At 42.9% G+C, this 19,541-nt stretch overlaps 1 protein-coding gene across 2 annotated transcripts in view; it reads left to right on the top strand.

Moving 5' to 3' along the window:
* MKRN1 (makorin ring finger protein 1) overlaps positions 1–13,708 on the top strand; it is a 29,008-nt gene extending 15,300 nt beyond the window's left edge. The window contains exons 3-8 of one of the 2 annotated variants that reach the window (XM_082846990.1): positions 5,914–6,143; positions 6,915–7,141; positions 9,881–10,095; positions 10,845–10,888; positions 11,512–11,650; positions 12,007–13,708. In XM_082846990.1, the coding sequence (XP_082703116.1) occupies positions 5,914–6,143; positions 6,915–7,141; positions 9,881–10,095; positions 10,845–10,888; positions 11,512–11,650; positions 12,007–12,151 (1,000 nt within the window). In that variant the 3' untranslated portion in view covers positions 12,152–13,708. Of the gene's footprint in view, positions 1–5,913; positions 6,144–6,914; positions 7,142–9,880; positions 10,096–10,844; positions 10,956–11,511; positions 11,651–12,006 lie in introns of both variants that reach the window. The other variant, XM_082846989.1, reaches the window with a different exon arrangement.
* The last annotated feature ends 5,833 nt before the right edge of the window (positions 13,709–19,541 follow it).

The raw sequence follows: 19,541 nt of genomic DNA, 5'->3' as shown, positions 1-19,541 counted from the left end.
TCTTCTAGATCTTTGTTAAACATTTCTTGTATTTTCTCAATCTGTGCCGCTATTCTGTTTCCGAGATTCTGGATCATCTTTGCTATCATTACTCTGAATTCTTTTTCAGGTAGATTACTTATTTCCTCTTCATTTATTTGGTCCTGTACGTTTTTACCTTGCTTCTTCATCTGTGATATATTTTTTTGCTCTCTCTCTCTCCCTCTCTCCTTTTTTTTTTTTTTTTGAGTGGGATTATGTTCCTGTCTTACTGGTTGTTTGGCCTGAGGCTTCCAACACTGGGGTTTGTAGGCTATTGGGTAGAGCTGGGTTTTGTTGCTGAGGTGAGAGACTCCGTGAGGCCTCACTCCGATGAATATTCCCTGGGGTTTGAGTTTCTCTGTTAGTACAGTGGTTCAGACTTGGAACTCCCACCACAGGAGCTTCACCCCGACTCCGGGCTCGTGAACCAAGATGCCGCAAGCTGCCTGGGGTGGCAAAAAAAAAGAAAAAAACCCAATAATATAGTAAAAAATAAAATTAGCCTAGGAAATTAATAGATATTTTAGGAAGAATATAAAAATAAATTTAGATGAGTCAACAACCAGAAGGTGCATCAGTATCACAATAGTAAAAAAAAAAAAAAGGAGGAAGGAAATGAAAAAGTTGGGTGGAGGGGAGAAAGGCCTTAGCTGTGGGGCCCAAGCAAGGGCAAGGTTTGGGCAGTGGGTGGGGCCAGTGCTCAGGACCCACAGTGCTGGAAAAGGCCTTGGGGACTGTGGAGGCTGCGGCTTAGGCTCAAGGAGCAGAGGTTGGTCTCAGAGGGCCGGGAACCTCACCTGGGAGCCCAGCAGGCTTCCTGGGCTTGAGTGGGCGGGGAAACGCCCTCCCCTCCTCCTGGAGGGCCCCTCCCACCTGCCTCTCCTGATCTCCCTGCCCGCAGGGGCACCGATCCTGTCTGGCCTCCACTTCTCCTGCCGTCAGTCTCCCTATGTCCTACCGGTTCACTTTGGGGTTCCTCCTGTCTCCTTGGGTGTCAGGGTTCACCACCAGCGGCCAGCAGGTGCCCTAGTTGTGGGGAGACGCTAACTCTGCGTCTTCCCACACTGCCATCTTGACTCCACCTCCTCTGCAGGATTTTTAAAACAACGTAATTCCTTGACTAGGCAGTCAGTTGAGAATCCTTGTAAACTATAGGGAGAGAGGAATTGAATGTAAGCAAGAGTGGACACGGGGCTCTAAGGTGTGCAGCAGAGAGACTTGGAAAATAATATACTGTGTGATAGATTGTGGAAAATTATGGCTGTTAACAGATGAGCCTCTTATTTCAGAAGAGGTACTCATATGATTGGACCATAGAGGTGAAATAACTGGGAAATAAGGGGGTAAATTGAAGAAATCCGAGCTAAGGCCTGGGCTCCATGTGTTAATCAGCAGTTTTCTCTTTAGTAAGGGTATACAGCTCCGTTTTGGGGAATGATCCTGATCTGAGCTGGGTTTAGTGCTCTTAGGGTAAAGTGAAAGGAGTTAGAGAAACCTACATCCCAATAGTCTACCTGAAAGGAAAGTTTGCTGATAATTGTTTGGGACAGGCTGATATAGGTGACTATTAAGAGCTTGATTATAGATTAGCTAAGGAAGGAATCTCATGGAGTGGCTTGTCCCAAGATCCAAGACTGTTTGTTTCCTCATTGAAATTGTACTTGGGGGCTTAAGCCTACTTTTCACTCTTACTATGTAGAGATCTTTTTATGCAACTTGGCCAATGCCCAGGGATTTTGAGTAGTTTAACTCCTCATGAAGGGACTAGTTTATAATGAAATGATATCCTAGTTCCAACAGGTCAGAAGTGTTGCTACATCTGTGTTGCAGAAGTGTTGCTGTATCCGTATTGCAGAAGTATTGCTGCATCCGTGTTGCATAATGGGGTGCTGTTAGTTAGTGATGCCAGTTCTTTGTTGCTCAGGACTGTTGCAGGAGATCTAGCATCCTTTGCCCCCACTGAGTAAGTGCCATTAGAACTCCTGGGCGTTGTTTCTGAACACCCACTTGGGAAAGGGACAGGACTGCCTTGGTTGACAACCATTGTTATGGTAGATCTTGTTTCCTTTGGAGTGACCATGAGGCATGCGGGATCTTAGTTCCCTGACCAGGAATTGAACCCATGCTCCCTGCAGTGGAAGCCTGGAGTCCTGACCACTGGACTACCAGGGAATTCCCCTTTGGAGGGATTTTTTTTTTTTTTTTTTGCCCTATAGACCTACCAAATCCCATAAGTTAAAATCTTTAAAGGCAGATATCAAAGCTCAGAATGATTGGGGGTGGGGAGTTGCAAGCCAACCAGAGGGAGGAGTGTCTGTCTTTTGTGTAGAGGTAGAAGAAAAATGGATTAAACTTCCTTAGATAGAAACTGATACTGTATCAAAGTATTCTTTGCAAGATGTGAAAGAAAAACTCTATTAAAAAAAAAAACTCAATATTAGTTTCAGTGTTGCCTCAGTATTAACTTACCACTGTGGCTTAAAGGATCAGCAATTCTGTGTTAATTTCTTTAAGAATTAATAACTTTACAAAGCCACTGTCATGGACTGAATCCAATAGATGTGAGGATTCTCTTTAACGGGGCCTGGAAGACTTTCAGTATGGGACCAGAGAATTAATATTTGTGGCTGGGCAGGCCATACGGTTTCTTGTAGCACAGAAACAGCCCTAGATAAATACATAAGCTAATAGATGTGGCTGTGCTCCAATGAAACTTTATTTTGGGACACTGAAATTTTATTTAATTAGTTAATTGATTTAAACATTTCTGAGAGAGAGTTTATTTTATTTTATTTTTCTTTAATTTTGTTTTTGGCCATGCTGTGTGGCACATGGGATCTTAGTTCCCCGACCAGGGATCAAACCCATGCCCCCTGCATTGGGAGTGCAGAGTCTTAACCACTGGCCCACCCAGGGAAGTCCTTGAAATTTTAATTTCAATTACTTTTCGTGTCATAAAATGATCTTTTTTCCAACTATTTAAAAATGCCAAAACCATTCCTAGCTCCCGTTGGGTTTGACTTGAGGGCCGTAGGGGGACAGTCCCTTTTCTACGAAGTTCCATGCTTCACTGAACCATTAGTTTTTAGTAAACTCCTTTCAAAATGGGAGTATTGCTTTTTGCCTTTGTCATTTTCTTTCTTGCTTTATTCTTTCTTATTTGTGCCCTACCTTTCCTAGTGCTTACTCACAAAATTTTACTTCAGAAGCGTATTTTATATAGATATATTCTGCACTATTTACAAATGTGAACTTTCTTGCTAATATTCTGTGCTTTCAAAATTTTTATTTATACCTTATTGATTCCTTGATAAATTTTCCTTAAAACCAAAATGCACTCCTTTCAAAAACTTGGTAGTATTTGCAATTTGATAGATGGTGATAAGCTTTCGAGTCCTATCTTTTAAGTAGTTTTTTGAGTCATTTACCCTGAAATTCTTGAAATGAATATGGCAAAGGAGAAAGAAAGAGAACTAAAATATGGGTGTCATATCTATTTCTTAGACCCTTTATGTATCTTGACATTTAGTTTTATTTAATCCTTTAAAACTTTCCCAAAGCCCTGAAGGCTTTCTCTATTGGTGAAGCTGGCATTTTAAATTCGAACCTGTCTTAATTCTGAAACCTGGGTTCTTTTCTAACTTAAAGGCGGTGAAAGCAGTTAAAATGTGAGGATCTGGGGATAGATTTCTAAGGTTCCTTAAGGCTCTGAAACAAACTTCAGAGCTGTGCTGTTTAATAGAACTTTGTGTGATAGTGTGAATGCCCAAAAAGGTGACCCCCTAGTTACGTGTGACTACTTATTGAACACTTGAAAACGTAGCTAGTGCCAGGACCAAGGAGCTGAGTTTTAAATGTTATTTAAGTATAAATAGCTAGATACGGCTAATGGCTGCTCTCTTCTACAGGGTGGCTTTGGAGTCACATTAGACCTAGAGCACTACTTACACGTCATCTATAAAACGAAAGAGTGCTTTCTCAGAGCTTTCTGATGGTGAAGTGAGGTGGTGCACGTGAAAGAGCGCATGTTCAGCTGGCGTAATTCCAGTCTGGGATAAGTGCACTGGGTTTTGTAGCTGATATCACGGTACTCAAATTACTTGTACTGCAAAGCAGAGTAGGTTACCTAATGCTTAGGAGTAGGAAATAGGAAGATTTGAGATAATATAAGGATAAAGACCAGCTCAGCAAATGTTTGCCATAAGCTAAAGGACAGTCTTTAATTAAAGTTTTACCTCTTCCTTAGATGTAAACCCAGACGCCTATAACACAGATGATCCATGCTTAGTACTGCCCAGTTAACTAATTAATTACAACAACTGCTGGATACATACTATATAACACAGTTTATATACTGCATTCATAATTAATTTATCGTGTCCGGGTGAATCTCTCAGCATAGAATGCTCAAAGAATTGTGAGGATTTTCTCAGGCAGCAAGGTGCTTCTTAAAGGAAATAAACAGTTTTTTTCTGTATTTGGGGATAAGGGTCAATGATAATTTTACAGATGAAAAGCAAGCAGAAGATGCGTAGGGTAAGAATTTAGAAAAGAAAATTAGGTGAATGGATGGATGTGGGAAAAGAAAATACATACTGCATATTTTGTAAATACTATCTCTGCGTTTTAATATTGGGGGAATTTTATGTGTTGGTAAAATGTTTCACATATTTACTTGTTGAATTTGAGTGTCAGCCTTGCTTTCTTAATCAATGTTAATTTTGGCTGCACAATCTCTTTAGCAGACTTGCCATGGGAACGGTAGTCAACTGTCTGAAACTCCTAATTAGAGTGGAATTTGAAGGGTAATAGATGTTCTACAGCATGGGTAGGTGAATTCTATGGCCTGTAGGGCAAACCTGACCAAAGGCTGTTTTTGTAAAGTTTTACTGGAACACAGCACGCATTGTCATTTAGATAATGCCTATGGCTGCTTTTTTTTTTTTTTTAATTTTATTTATTTTTGGCTGCGTTGGGTCTTCGTTGCTGCGCGCGGGCTTTCTCTAGTTGTGGCAAGCGGGAGCTACTGTTCATTGCGGTGCGCGGGCTTCTCACTGCGGTGGCTTCTCTTGTTGCGGAGCACGGGCTCTAGGCACGCAGGCTTCAGTAGTTGCGGCTCACGGGCTCTAGAGCGCAGGCTCAGTAGTTGTGGCGCACAGGCTTAGTTGCTCCACGGCATGTGGGATCTTCCTGGACCAGGGCTCGAACCCGTGTCCCCTGCATTGGCAGGTGGATTCTTTTTTTTTTTTTTTTTTTTTTTTACAATTTTTTTTTTTTTTTTTTTTTTTTGGGTATGCGGGCCTCTCACTGTTGTGGGGTCTCCCATTGCAGTGCACAGGCTCCGACGCGCAGGCTCAGCGGCCACGGTTCACGGGCCCAGCCGCTCCGCGGCATGTGGGATCTTCCCGGACCGGGGCACGAACCCATGTCCCCTGCATCGGCAGGCGGACTCTCAACCACTGCGCCACCAGGGAAGCCCGGCAGGTGGATTCTTAACCACTGCGCCACCAGGGAAGCCCCCTATGGCTACTTTTGAACCACAGCTGCAGGGTTGAATAGTTGTAACATGGGCAGTATGACCTGCAGAGCCCCGAATCTGTGTGTATTTGACTCTAAGTTTGCTGACCCCTGGTTCATGGCCTTGCTGCTCACACTGGTCCCTCCCTGGAGCAGCAGCAGTGGCACGTGTGAGGGCTGCTTAGACACGCAAAACTCCGGGCTGCACCAGACTTAGAAATTAGGTATCTGCCTTTTAACAGTTTCCCACGTGATTCATAGGCACAGTAGTTTGAAAAGAACCCAAGGACAGGATAGGGAATATATTCCATCTAGAGGCTTCTGGTTAGACAGTGACTGCCGACTTTTTAAATTTTGTTTTATTTTATTTTTAAGATATGAACACAGCAAGCCATTGAAACAGGAAGAAGCAACTGCTACAGATCTAACTGCAAAGTCACCCCTTGCTGCTTCCTCAAGTCTCTCATCAGTAGTTGGACCGATTGTTGAAATGAATATGGGCGAAGCTGAGTCAAGAAATTCAAACTTTTCAACTGTAGGAGCAGGTTCAGAAGACTGGGTGAACGCCATTGAGTTTGTTCCTGGGCAGCCCTACTGTGGCCGTAGTGAGTATTTTGAAGAATAAAAACAAGTCAGAGGGATAGGGAGTAGTTCATCAATTAGCTGAGTTTTCACAAGCTTCCTGCTTCCAATCTTCATATTTAGTCTAATCTCAATACTCTTAAATTAGGTTACCTAAGACTTAACAGATGGAGTGAAAGAAACTTTTTGAATCCCAATAGTAATGAATTTAGAATGTTTTGAAAAACTGAAGCTTCTTGCTCTCCCTTTTTTTTTCTTTTTAAACATTTTTCATTTTTGGCTGCATTGGGTCTTCATTGCTGCGCACGGGGGCTACTGTTCATTGTGGTGTGCGGGCTTCTCATTGTGGTGGCTTGTCTTGTTGCGGAGCACGGGCTCTAGCGCACAGGCTCAGTAGTTGTGGCACACACACTTAGTTGCTCCGCAGCATGTGGGATCTTCCCGGACTAGGGATTGAACCTGTGTCCCCTGCATTGGCAGGCGAATTTCTTAACCACAGTGCCACCGGGGAAGTCCCAAGCATCTCTCCTTTAATCAGTACAGTTGCACAAGAAATACGTAAAAAGGTTTTTAAAAAAAATTTTACAACAAGGCTAATCTTGGAAATGTCAGTATCAGAAGAAATTCATTTCTTTCAAGAGTAAGGGAATTAGTTCAATAGACTGCTTTGGAGTTTAACTGAAGTTCTTTTCATTTTTTTTTTCTTTTCAGTTAGTTTCTCAGTTACCTTATTTATAGTTCATGTATCTGCCTTATCCGTTTTGGACCTTTACCACACTCTTAAACGTTTTCAGCTGCCCCTTCCTCCACTGAAGCACCCCTGCAGGGCTCAGTGACCAAGGAAGAATCAGAGAAGGAGCAAACTGCAGTGGAAACAAAGAAGCAGCTCTGCCCCTATGCTGCGGTGGGAGAGTGCCGATATGGGGAGAACTGTGTGTATCTCCACGGAGACTCGTGTGATATGTGTGGGCTGCAGGTCCTCCACCCAATGGATGCTGCCCAAAGATCACAACATATAAAAGTAAGTCTTAAGGAAGATATTCTGTTAATAGGTGTGAGAACTATATTTTCCCTTTCACAACATTGTCAGTTCATTTCAAAGAAACGTTTGGTGAATTGAATGGTGATTATCATTAAGTTGGGGATGTTCTCCTTCCTAGGCTTCTTGACTGCTTTATCAAGAAAATTGTGCTTTAGAACCTCAGACTTTTTTGGGCTTTTTTTCCTTTTTATTTCTTCTTTTTTAAAATAACAGCTTCTCTATTCACATTCCATACAATTTACTCTTCTAAAATGCACATTTCATTGGTTTTTAATATATTTGCAGAGTTGTGCAACCACTATTCTCTCTAATTTTAGGACATTTTCATTATCCCAGAAAAGAAGCCTCTGGCTCATTAGCTCCACTGCTCTCCGTTCTTCCCTCCCTCCAGCTCCTGGCAACAACTGTTTTATTTTCTGTCTCTATGGATTTCCCTGTTCTGGACATTTCGTATATGTGGCCTTTTGTGACTGGCTAAAAGATTAGCAAGATGTTCTCAGGATTCATTTGTGTTAGAGTGTGTATCAGTACTTCCTTCCTTTTCATGGCTGGGTAATAATCCTCCGTATGGTTGTACAACACTTTGTTTTTCCATTTGGGTTGTTTCACCTATTATGAATAATGCCATGAACATTCGTGTGTAAATTTTGGTGGACATATGTCTTGATTACCTTGGAATAGAGTTGCTGGGTCACATGGTAACTCTATGCTTCATATTTTGAGTGACTGCCAAACTTTCTCCACAGTGACTGCGCTGTTTTACATTCTCATCAGTGATGGATGAAGGTTTCAAACTATGGTTTCCTAAGCCCATTTGCTGCATGAATTTCTTTTTGTTGGGAAGACCCTGTATTAAAAACCTTATATTTATTGGAGCAGATTTTGCTTCTAATCATAATCATCTCTTAATAAACTCACTTTGGCTGTGGGTGGTGGTGAAGCAGTGGAGTGTGGTTTGACCTCTGCCTTCTCAGCATATTGGCTGTGTGATGTAGCAGTTTGAACCCCTGTATATATTCGGGAGAGCAGTGCCTACTTCAGGGGATTGTTTTTTAAAAAAAAAAAGTTTAGCCTAAGTGTCCATCAACAGACGAATGGATAAAGAAGATGTGGCACATATATACAATGGAATATTACTCAGCCGTAAAAAGAAACAAAATTGAGTTATCTGTAGTGAGGTGGATGGACCTAGAGTGTGTCATACAGAGTGAAGTAAGTCAGAAAGAGAAAAACAAATACCGTATGTGAACACATGTATATGGATTGTAAAAAAAAAAAAGTCATGAAGAACCTAGGGGCAGGACAGGAATAAAGACACAGACCTGCTAGAGAATCGACTTGAGGACACAGGGAGGGGCAAGGGGAAGCTGGGATGAAGTGAGAGAGTGGCATGGACATATATATGCTACCAAATGTAAAATAGATAGCTAGTGGGAAGCAGCCGCATAGCACAGGGATATCAGCTCGGTGCTTCGTGACCACCTAGAGGGGTGGGATAGGGAGGGTGGGAGGGAGATGCAAAAGGGAGGGGATATGGGGATATATGTATACGTAGAACTGATTCACTTTGTGGTACAGCAGAAACCAGCATACCACTGTAAAGCAATTATACTCCAATAAAGATGTTTAAAAAAAGGTTTAGGAAAAGGATAAAAATATATACTAAAATAACTGGTTATATGGGACTATGGGTGACTTTTCTGTTGCTTTTTTGTATTTCCTATAATTAGCATGTTTCTTAGAGATTAAAATATGTGTAATATAATGTTATGTAAATTATACCTCATTTAAAATAAAAAGTATGTGATGTCCACACAAAAACTTGCACATGAGTGTTCATAGCACTATTCATAACAGCCCCAAAGCAGAAACAACCAAAATGTCCATCATCTGAAAATGGAAAAACAAACTGTGGTCTCTCCATACGATGGAATATTACTCAGGAAGAAAAAGAAAGTGAAATAATCATATATTGTGCCACCATAGATAACTTGAAAATGTGCGAAGTGTGAACAAAGGCAGTCACAGAGGGCCATGTATTTATACGAAATGTCCTGAATAAGCGTATCCACAGATGTGTCGTTGCCTAGGGCTACAGGTGTTGAGTGGGGGGAAGTAAGTGACTGCTGTGGGTTTGGAGTTTCCCTTTGGGGTAATGAAAATGTTCTAGTATTGATTGTGGTGATGGTTGTATAGCTCAGTGCATATACCAAAATCAATTTCATTGTACACTTTGAATGAATGCATTATATGGGATGTAAGTTATATCTCAATAAAGCTGTTTTATTTTGAATGTGAATTATATGCCTGGCACATAATTGTCACCTAATAAAGGTTAGTTTCCTTCACCCTTATTTTCTGATAGGTTATAAATTACAGCCTTAATCCTAATTACATTTTCCATCTAGAAACCTGTAAAATCAACAAACTTAGTGTGAAAAACTGTAGTGTGAATAACAGCAGGGGTTGAGTTGAAGAATAGAGAAAATTAGGTAATTTTTTAGTTCCTGAAGTTGAGTCCTCAGAGTTTGACTTTATAGTATCATGAAGTCCCCAGATGTCGGTGCACCTGTACTCACTGGTGAACAAAGCTGTTTTCAGTGTCATATTGGGAACATTATCTTTTCACCTGACTGTTCGATTCTCTGCACAGGAGTCTTTAGCTGTCAAGTTGTTGTGATTCCATGACTTGATTGCACCTCTCTCCACTTCTTCTAGTCTTGCATCGAGGCCCATGAGAAGGACATGGAGCTCTCGTTTGCCGTGCAGCGCAGCAAGGACATGGTGTGTGGGATCTGCATGGAGGTGGTCTATGAAAAAGCCAACCCCAGCGAGCGCCGCTTCGGGATCCTCTCCAACTGCAACCACACCTACTGTCTCAAGTGTATTCGCAAGTGGAGGAGTGCTAAGCAATTTGAGAGCAAGATCATAAAGTGAGGCTCCTCCCCAGTCTTCGTTTGTGCTTTTCTATTTTGGGGAAGAATTTAGTATCTTGTGCCAACTTTCAACCAGATGGACCGCATTTAAATGCATGCATTTTATCTTGAAACTGGGGGTTCTTCTAATTGGGATTTCTTCTTTGTATTTCAGCTAGCTTCTAGATTAGTTGATATATCTACTTTTATTTGAATGAGGAAACCATATGTATCAGTTAGTAGAATCTTCGTGCTTTTTTCTGAGGAGATTGTGTTTAATGGATTAGCCAGTTTAGGTTCAGAGAACAAACTTATCTAGCTCTGAATGTATGTTTCCTGACATTTTACATTTTCCACTTTCCTATTCCATCCATTAAGCTAGCCAATAATCCACCATCCTTTAAAGATTGTTCTCATAACTGAACAAAAACTACATAATCTAAACAGAGCAAAGTTACAAGAAATAAATTTATTTAAACGAAAGAAAAAGGAGTCTGTGTGAAATGTCTTCTTTTTTTTTTTTTAACCTAAGTTATTATTTTTTTTTAATGAACTGGCTAGCCTTTGAGTTGAATTTATAAAGGAGTTTGTCTTGCCTCAAAAGAAATGGTCAGTTGTGTGACCAGTGTGTGGAACCCTTTCAGGAAAAGCCCATTTGCCTTTCAGTTAAGTCTTTAAACCTGGAGGTGACACACCAGGGTGTGTCCTTGAAGGAGAGTGGGCCTGTGAAGGGGAATTTGCATTGCAGCCTGTTCATTGTTTCCCAGGTCCTGCCCAGAATGCCGCATCACATCTAACTTTGTCATTCCAAGTGAGTACTGGGTGGAGGAGAAAGAAGAGAAGCAGAAACTCATTCAGAAATACAAGGAGGCAATGAGGTATGAGCACTGCAGCCTTTTCTCAACCTAAGATCCCAACGTCGCTTGGGTTCACTTTGAAAAGAACAGTGCTGCATTATATACTCCTACCTCCTTCCTACCCTTTCTTTTACTTCCCAGTACAGTTTATTTTGTCACCGCTGATAACACTTAACCTGTTCTGTATCTTGCTATAACACAGTCCTTGGGGTGCACGCCAGAGGGCTGCGTTACGATGAAGTCTGCACTGCTGAGAGAGCTAAAGCCCCAGGAATGGGGTCTGCCTTGTCCTGATTCCATGTTACAGTTGTCCTATGTTCCTGTGTGTGGGCTTTCTCGAAGGTTTTCTCTCTGCTGGATCTGCGGTACTAGGGCTGTTAAACAGTAGCCTTGACCATTTTCCATTTCTGGTCAGTGTTTCATGCAATAGCACACACGTGTTTAAGAACACACCTTGGGAAGGGATGTAAACAGACGTACCAGTTCTATCCCTCCCTGTTTAAAGAAACCCTGGATGATAGTCAAATACAGACCTGAAATCCACTGTGAATAAGGGTTGCGATATTTTCCTTTCCAGCAACAAGGCGTGCAGGTATTTTGATGAAGGACGCGGGAGCTGTCCATTTGGAGGGAACTGTTTTTACAAGCATGCGTACCCTGATGGCCGTAGAGAGGAGCCACAGAGACAGAAAGTGGGAACATCAAGCAGATACCGGGTAACTCTCACTGTTTTTTTGAAGGAGGGGAAATACCACACTCTCAGTTGAGTCCCGCACAGATTGGGGTAGGGGAAGGAGAAGATTAACACTGGGAACGAGACTAGAGCATTAAAGGAGGAAACCAACTTCGGCAAACTGGGAGGGCTGTGAGAGGAGAAACTAGAATGCTTAAAGCTCTAGACTAAGCTGTTGGCCTCAAGTAACCAGAGGGGAGGAATTGGTAAAGTCGAAACCCTAAATAAGAAGTCTGGTTCGTCATGCCCTCTGGTGTGCTGGACGTTTTGCCTTAGAAACAAGAGAATAGAAGATGCTACTCGGCAGTGCCATCCCTATCACGGCCCTGTTTTTTACAGGCCCAACGAAGGAACCACTTCTGGGAGCTCATTGAGGAAAGAGAGCACGGCAACCCCTTTGACAACGACGACGAAGAGGTTGTCACCTTCGAGCTGGGCGAGATGTTGCTTATGCTTTTGGCTGCAGGTGGGGACGACGACCTGACGGACTCTGAAGACGAGTGGGACTTGTTTCACGATGAGCTGGAAGATTTTTATGACTTGGATCTATAGCAGCTTTGCGGGGCGTGTGAACTGGTCTGCTGAGCCTCAGACGGCAGCCGTCCCCGCTCGTGGCGGCAGCGCCCGTGGTTCTCTCCTAGGCAGGCCTCGCAACTCCAGGTGCTGTCGTAATAAGTTTTACCCAGGGCCTGTCTTCTCAATCCCTCACCTTTCCCCAAGGAGTATGTTGTTTTCTCTGTTTCAGAAAGTTACAAAAATAAATCTTAAAGTTAGTTTTTTTTGTAACATGAATTTAACTGTCAGACAGTTAGAGTGTAGGTTTGTTGCGTCATCTGTTTTCAGCCAGATTCACACAGTTCAAGGGTAGCATTTCTGGATTTGCAGTACTCACTTTTGAGGACCCCAGGTTCAAAAGTAACAGCATTGACCCTGCTGTGGGGTCCAAGAATTGGGGTGATAGGTGAAGGATCTGAACTGTGGCATGTAGCCTTCTGCTATAGACTTAGGCAGATGCTTGAGGTTTCTGGTGAATTCTGCACATCTGTGTTTTTATATCTGTTCCCTGCCCTGTAATCCCCACCCTGTGCACTTGTTCTGTGGTTTTGGTCTCTTGTTTAATTGCACACAAGTACTACTGCTGGGTAACCAGAACCAGGTGCGACTGTGTTGAGATTTTTACTGTGTTTAGCCTGATAGGAAAATTGTGAAAGAACACATATAAAGATATAGTGGAATAAAATAAATGCAGAGTTGGAAGTTGACTCCCAAGGGCTGATAGACTTGGTACGTGTGAGTGTGTAACAAGCTTCTCATCCTTGCATAGATGCAGTGTCTGTAGCCTTAGTGGAAAAACTCAAGTTTAGTGGTTTCAGCCTCGTGTGGCAAATAGATCTTAAAGGACAAAGCAGTACATTGGTAGCTGTTAATAGAGCAGGGCTAGCTCTGTCTCTATAAATAGGGAAATGGGCTTAGCCATAGAAGTTCAAACTATCTGGTTGTCTCATGTATTAACACAAACTGGGTCTCAGTTACACAGTTGTATTTAATGTTTTATGATCTCCTAGACTTTCTAGTCCAGGCACTTTTTGACAAACCTTTGTCCTCATTTGAGGGGTTTTGTTGTCGGGTTTTTCTGTTCGTTTTTGTGGGTATTTGCCTCATTCCATCCCTGAGCTTTGCAGCTAGACAGGTGTGATTCAAAACTATGTTCTAAGGTGTTTCCTGTAGTGGAGTAATTGGTTTGCAGTAGTAAGTCATGCTTTTCCACTAAAAGGGGACGGAGAGGTGGTAATCCACGAGATAAGCTAAAGTTAAATTGTTAGAAGAATTCCTTGATCAGAAATTATAAATTTGCGTTTTGTTGCTCTATTTCCTGAAAATAACTTGGAGATGCCCCTGATTTGTCCATCTACTGCTTTGATTCCTTGGATACCACTCATTCTTTCACGTTAAGCAAAAACAAGTAATTGTTGCAGAGGTCTCTGTATTTTGCAGCTGCCCTTTTGTAAGACGCACTTTTCCCAAATAAAACAATTTTAAAAACCCATAATTTGGCTTTCTGTTTTGTGTAATGAGCCATTTTGAAATGTGCGGATGTCAAAGCATATTTGTTTCTTTCATTGCCTCTTGGATCAGTTCATCAGTTAGTCAAATTTCTGTGGATATAGGTTCGTTGAGAAAAGTTGACACCTTTCCTAAAACATCTAGCCTGCTGAGAAATGTTTGAGAGAGAAAGAGATACAGAGGGAAACCTTACCAGCTGGGATCATCACATTTCTTTTTAGGATTTTTAAGACTAACCCTTAGGCCTTCTTTATTGGACAGTGGCACTGACAGTTTCTGTTGCCATGTGCTGGTTGAACCTGCTTCAGACCCGCAAATAACGGTGTTTTTGTTCCTAATTCTATTACGTGATTTTTTTTTTTCTCTTTGACCGTGCCGCGTCGCTCGTGGGATCTTAGTTCCCTGACCAGGGGATCCAACCCGGGCCCTCAGCAGTGAAAGTGTGGGGTCCTAACCACTGGACCACCAGGGAATTCCCTATGTAAATTTTTTATTAAAATAAAAACCCTTCCACCACTCCAATGGAAGACCTTCAGTAACCTTTTTACAGTGCCTGTTTGTAAAATAATTTAGTATCTATAATTAAGAATTAATAGTTGTAATATCTATATTAAGAATTAATGCTATTGAAAATGTCTCCACATCTAGGGTTGTGTGTATTGCAACTTATTGTAGTCGTGGTCATAGCTGAAGGTCCACTGAGGAGTCTGTTCCTGTAAGCTCCCTTCTGGTTGATTTTTAGCTGAAGCTGCTCCCTTCCAGAGGTGCCCAAAGTTCACCTTCAGCTGCCGCTGCTGAGGCCTTGCTGGGGACTGCATGAACTCCCAGAGGGGTGCTAGAAAGCCTGAGGCGAGGTGGAAGTGTTGGGGATCTGAGCCGGGCCAGAGACTCAAGCCTCTGGTTTTTTTGGTGTCCAGAAAGTAGGAAGAGGCTCATCAGGAGCTGCGCCGTTGGCGGCATGTCCAAGTCTGGTGGGGAGAATGGTCTAGGCGTGACCCAGGTGGTGATAATGGCTTAGTGCTGGAGTTTAGGGGGGTTGATGTTCGGAGCAGCCTTCTTTGTGTCTCAGAAAAGGCAGTGGAAGCTTATGTATAAGCCTGTCCTTAATGCGTGTTGCTGCCTGGTCACTGCCTACATTGAAAGTGAGCTCTCTCTGTGTGCTTGCCGATTGCACACGGTTGGGGGACCACCGGTGATGAGTGAAACTTCTTTCCCATTTGCACAAAACTACCATCTCAGCGTCTTTCCTGCCACCACACAACAATAAGTGATGTTTACATCTGTGACTAACTCCTGTGGACATTCACAGATTATTTTTTTTAAAGGTTGGAGGAAAAGTGAAGCAAATACTGCCGAAGATTTGGGGGAGGGAGGGAGGAGGTATGCTGTTGATAAAGGTATTTGTAGTCGTCGTTATTCACGCTCTTCAAATGTCCAAGTCAGCTTTCTGTAGGTGCGCGGTACAGTGGCAAAGCCCATCTAACTTTCGTGAGCTGATGAAATGTGAGTGGAAGTGACAAATATCATTTCCAGATGAAAGTTAAGAGTCAGTCAGTCCATGGTTTCCCTGATTCTCCACTTTCCTGTGGCCACGTGTGATTTCTGAGGAGGTGGCGGTTCCACCGGCCTGGGTCACGCTGCAGGGAGAGGTGGGGCGAACGCTCATCTGACCTCTGAGGGGCATGGGACGCCAGCTGGGGGGTGAAAAGCCTCTGAAATTCTGGATCTTCATGTTGTCACAGCGTAACAACCAGTACTGTGTTGAAATCATCTGTTTAAAGAAATGAGTTGTCATTTTATACAGAAATCTAAGTAAAAGACTTTCAGTATTTAAAATATTCATTTATGTTTACAATACTTTTTAGGCACCTCTATTCAAGATAATCCAGTGGAAAGTAAGTTGTAAGGTGATCAAGTAAGTTGTACTGATGAACAAACATAAATAAACTTTGTCTTTTAAAATTGATACATCATATACAGACATGATTAGTAGGAAAAGCATTATTACAAACTTTACTTGCTTTTTTGCCTAATCTTTGGTGATAAATACTACTAATGAAAATATGTAATTTTTTTTAGAAGAATGAGATTTTGTACTACAGTTTTTAAACATGTAGGAAGGACTTTAGTTGAATTGCTGCCATGTGACTGACCCAGACCACGTGCTGCATGCCTCCTCCATCCCTCCTCCTGCCAAGGAGATGTTGAAAGCCACCCCGCTGAATCGGCAGTTACAAGGTGGAGGGATCCTGAGTCCCCAGGTCACTGGAGAAGAGAACCCCTCCACCCCAAATCAGATTTTGCATGAACAAGAGATTCACTGAGATTTGTGAGTCCATTTTGTTTTGTTTCTTTGCCGATGTAGCCTAGCGTGAAATATCCTAATAACAATAGTTGTAGTCCTTTTCTTAATGGAGTTAGAGATATTTGTGTTATTTATTTGTTTGTTTGTTTGCCACAACACGCGGCATGCAGCATCTTAGTTCCCCAACCAGGGATGGAACCTGTGCCCCCTGCAGTGGAAGTGTGGAGTCTTTACCGCTGGACTGCCAGGGAAGTCCCATTGTGTGATTATTTTTGGTAATTATAAATTATGATAACTACTATAAAGGTGTAAAATGAGAGCTTTCAATGGGAGGCCTGGCTCGTCTCTGGCCAGGGAGAGCTCATCTGAGCTGAGACCTGAAAGGGGGGAAAAGGGCACGACCCCTCAGACCAAAGACATGTGCTGAAGCCGTGAAGCCGGCAGAGGCAGAACATATGATACCTCGTACTGAACCCTACCGTCAGTGGCAGTCGATACCCTGCAGGATGTGCCCAGTTTACTATCTTAGCTACAACAGTTTCTTTCCTTTTAGAAAAGAATATCAATGCAAGTGTGTCGGTAACATTTATAGGGATAATATTGGATTGCCCTAATATATCAAGATGATCTTGCTAAGTTTCAGTACTTTAGTAACATGTGACACACCCAACTGGTCCTCTTCTTAGCCTAACCAGAACTTAGCCCTCCCCTGATGTCACTGCACCCGCAGAATCCTGTCCCACAGGGACCTCAGCTATCACTCTTCTAAAGCCACTTGCACATTATTGGGCCGTCTGTGCCATAGTTTGAAGTCCGTGCCACCTAGCCGTAACACTGTCATCATGGAAGAACTTGCACAATGCTTTATAAGGCACTTTGCGAGCTTTCTTTTCTTTTCTTTTTTTTGCGGTACGCGAACCTCTCACTGTTGTGACCTCTCCCGTTGCGGGGCACAGGCTCCGGATGCACAGGCTCAGTGGCCATGGCTCACGGGCCCAGCTGCTCCGCAGCATGTGGGATCTTCCCAGACCCGGGCACGAACCCACGTCCCCTGCATCGGCAGGCGGACTCTCAACCACTGCGCCACCAGGGAAGCCCTCGAGCTTTCTGAACTGATCCTCACAAGCCTGTAAAGTAGTTAAGGCCAGTTTTTGTCTCATTTTGCAAATGAGAACACCAAGGTGCAGGAGTTAACTAGCCCAGTGTCCAGCAGGTAGTGTGTCCGTGGAAGCCTTATAGCTTTGGACTCCACGTCTGGGTCTACACAGATCTGCTGCCATTTGCTTCCTTTCTGGATATAGCCCACTTTTCTGGGTGACTTGAGTAACAGATTTACACTCTTCCTCACCACCATCCCCTCAGTTGGCCTTTGTGACTTGAACATCTGTTCTCTCTTGACACTGTGGAGTCCTAAGCCTCAAGGTTTGGGAGGAGTGATTTTTTTGGTCAATTTTCTAGTTCTGTTTACTTGCATCAGGAGATTCAAATGTAAGAAATTTAGTTTCTTACAGAGGATATGCTTTGTTTAAATCCTGCAGACTTCAAAGATAGGCAAAACACAACTCTTACCCTCTAGCTTATAATCTAGTCTAAGTGTCTGAGATGATCAGTGCATTTAAGTGGCTTGCTTGCTAATCATACTGCTGGTATAAAGGAGTAAAGGAGTAGCAGAGACATGGAACCTCCGCTCCAGAGCAGTGTTATTCACTGCAGGTTGTAACCCATTCATGGATGGGGAGAACAATTTATGGGCCACAAGCAACATTTTAAGCAAATGAATGGTATATTTATGTCAGAGTGCATCTCAAGTGATAAGGACACGTCTTACCGGGTAGCAATGTAAATTGTGTTTCTTAATATGGATTATAGTCAAAGTTCCGAAAACACTGCTGTCATAACCTACAGTCTTAGGGACTCTAAAGGTCATTTCCAGAGACAGTAGTCTGTGGACTGCAGCTTGAGACACAGGTGCATTACAAATTTTGGTACCAACACAATTATAAAAGGAAAGGCAAACGGGCACTGAAATTAAGGGACAGTGTTCATTTACATGATAACTATTCACAGGTTTATATTAATAACATTTTTTATTAAACAAATGTAACAAAATCATAAAGAATAAAGTTTTAAACCCAAAGAATCCAATGTGATAGGTAAAACTCTAGAATGACCCTTGCTCAGATATCATACCATCCCCTTTGAGTGGATGGAACTTGTGAGTATGATGGGAGATATCACTCCTGTGATTATGTTCCATTATAATGCAAAAGAGACCTTATCCTGGGTAGGTCTGACCTAATGAGGTGAATCCTTTCAAAGTAGAGTTTTCACTGGCTGGTTGCCAAAGGGAAAGTGGAGAGAGATGCTCCAGCTGGCCTGGCTGAAAGCAAACACGCATGTTGTGATTGCCTATGGGGACCGTGTGGCAAGGAACTGCAAGCAGCCTTTAAGAGCTGACAGGAAGGGGCTTCGCTGGTGGCGCAGTGGCTAAGAATCTGCCTGCCAACACAGGGGACACAGGCTCGAGCCCTGGTCCAGGAAGATCCCACATGCCGTGGAGCAGCTAAGCCCGTGTGCCACAACTACTGAGCCTGTGCTCTAGAGCCTGTGCTCCGCAACAAGAGAAGCCACCGCAGTGCGAAGCCCATGTACTGGAACAAAGTGTAACCCCCGCTCGCTGCAACTAGAGAAAGCCCACGCGCAGCAAAGAAGACCCAGCGCAGCAAAGAAGACCCAGCGCAGCCGAAACAAACAAAAGAACTGACAGGAAAACAAGGACCTCGGTCCTACAACCACAGAAAATGAATTCTGCCAACAACCAGTGAGTTTGGAAGAAGAACCTGAGACCCAGATGAAAACCACAGCCCTGCCTGACACCTTGCTTTCAGCCTGGTGAGACTGAGCAGAGAATCCACCTGAGCTGTGTCTGCACATCTACAGAAACCTACAGAAGCTATGAGATAATAAACGTGTTGTTTTAAACCACTAAGTTTGTAGCAATTTGTTATGCAGTAATAGAAAACTAATATATCCAGGAATAACACTTTGGTTTATATCCTTGTAGTTATATCGTTTGTAGTTTTCTTTCTGTGTACATCTATACTTTTTTCTTTGTAACAATCATACTTTTTCTTTAATCTTTTTTTTTTAAGATTTAATTTCATTTATTTTTGGCCGCGTTGAGTCTTCATTGCTGCGCACGGGCTTTCTCTAGTTGCGGCGAGCAGGGGCTACTCCTTGTTGCGGTGCGTGGACTTCTCATTGCTGTGGCTTCTCTTGTTGCGGGCCTCGGTAGCTGCGGCTCGTGAGCTCTAAGGCGCAGGCTCGGTAGTTGTGATGCACAGGCTTAGTTGCTCCGCGGCATGTGGATTCTTCCCAGACCAGGGCTCGAACCCGTGTCCCCTGCATTGGCAGGCAGATTCTTATCCACTGGGCCACCAGGGAAGTCCCTCTTTAATCTTTTATTTACCCTATTGTTGAACATTTTTCACCCCATTAAACAATG

Source organism: Leucopleurus acutus (genome assembly GCF_964270905.1).
Source record: "Leucopleurus acutus genome assembly, chromosome: 9".
NCBI classification, from domain to species: domain Eukaryota; kingdom Metazoa; phylum Chordata; class Mammalia; order Artiodactyla; family Delphinidae; genus Leucopleurus; species Leucopleurus acutus.
Note: the sequence above shows the minus strand (reverse complement) of the source record. Positions and strands in the feature narration are given on the sequence as shown.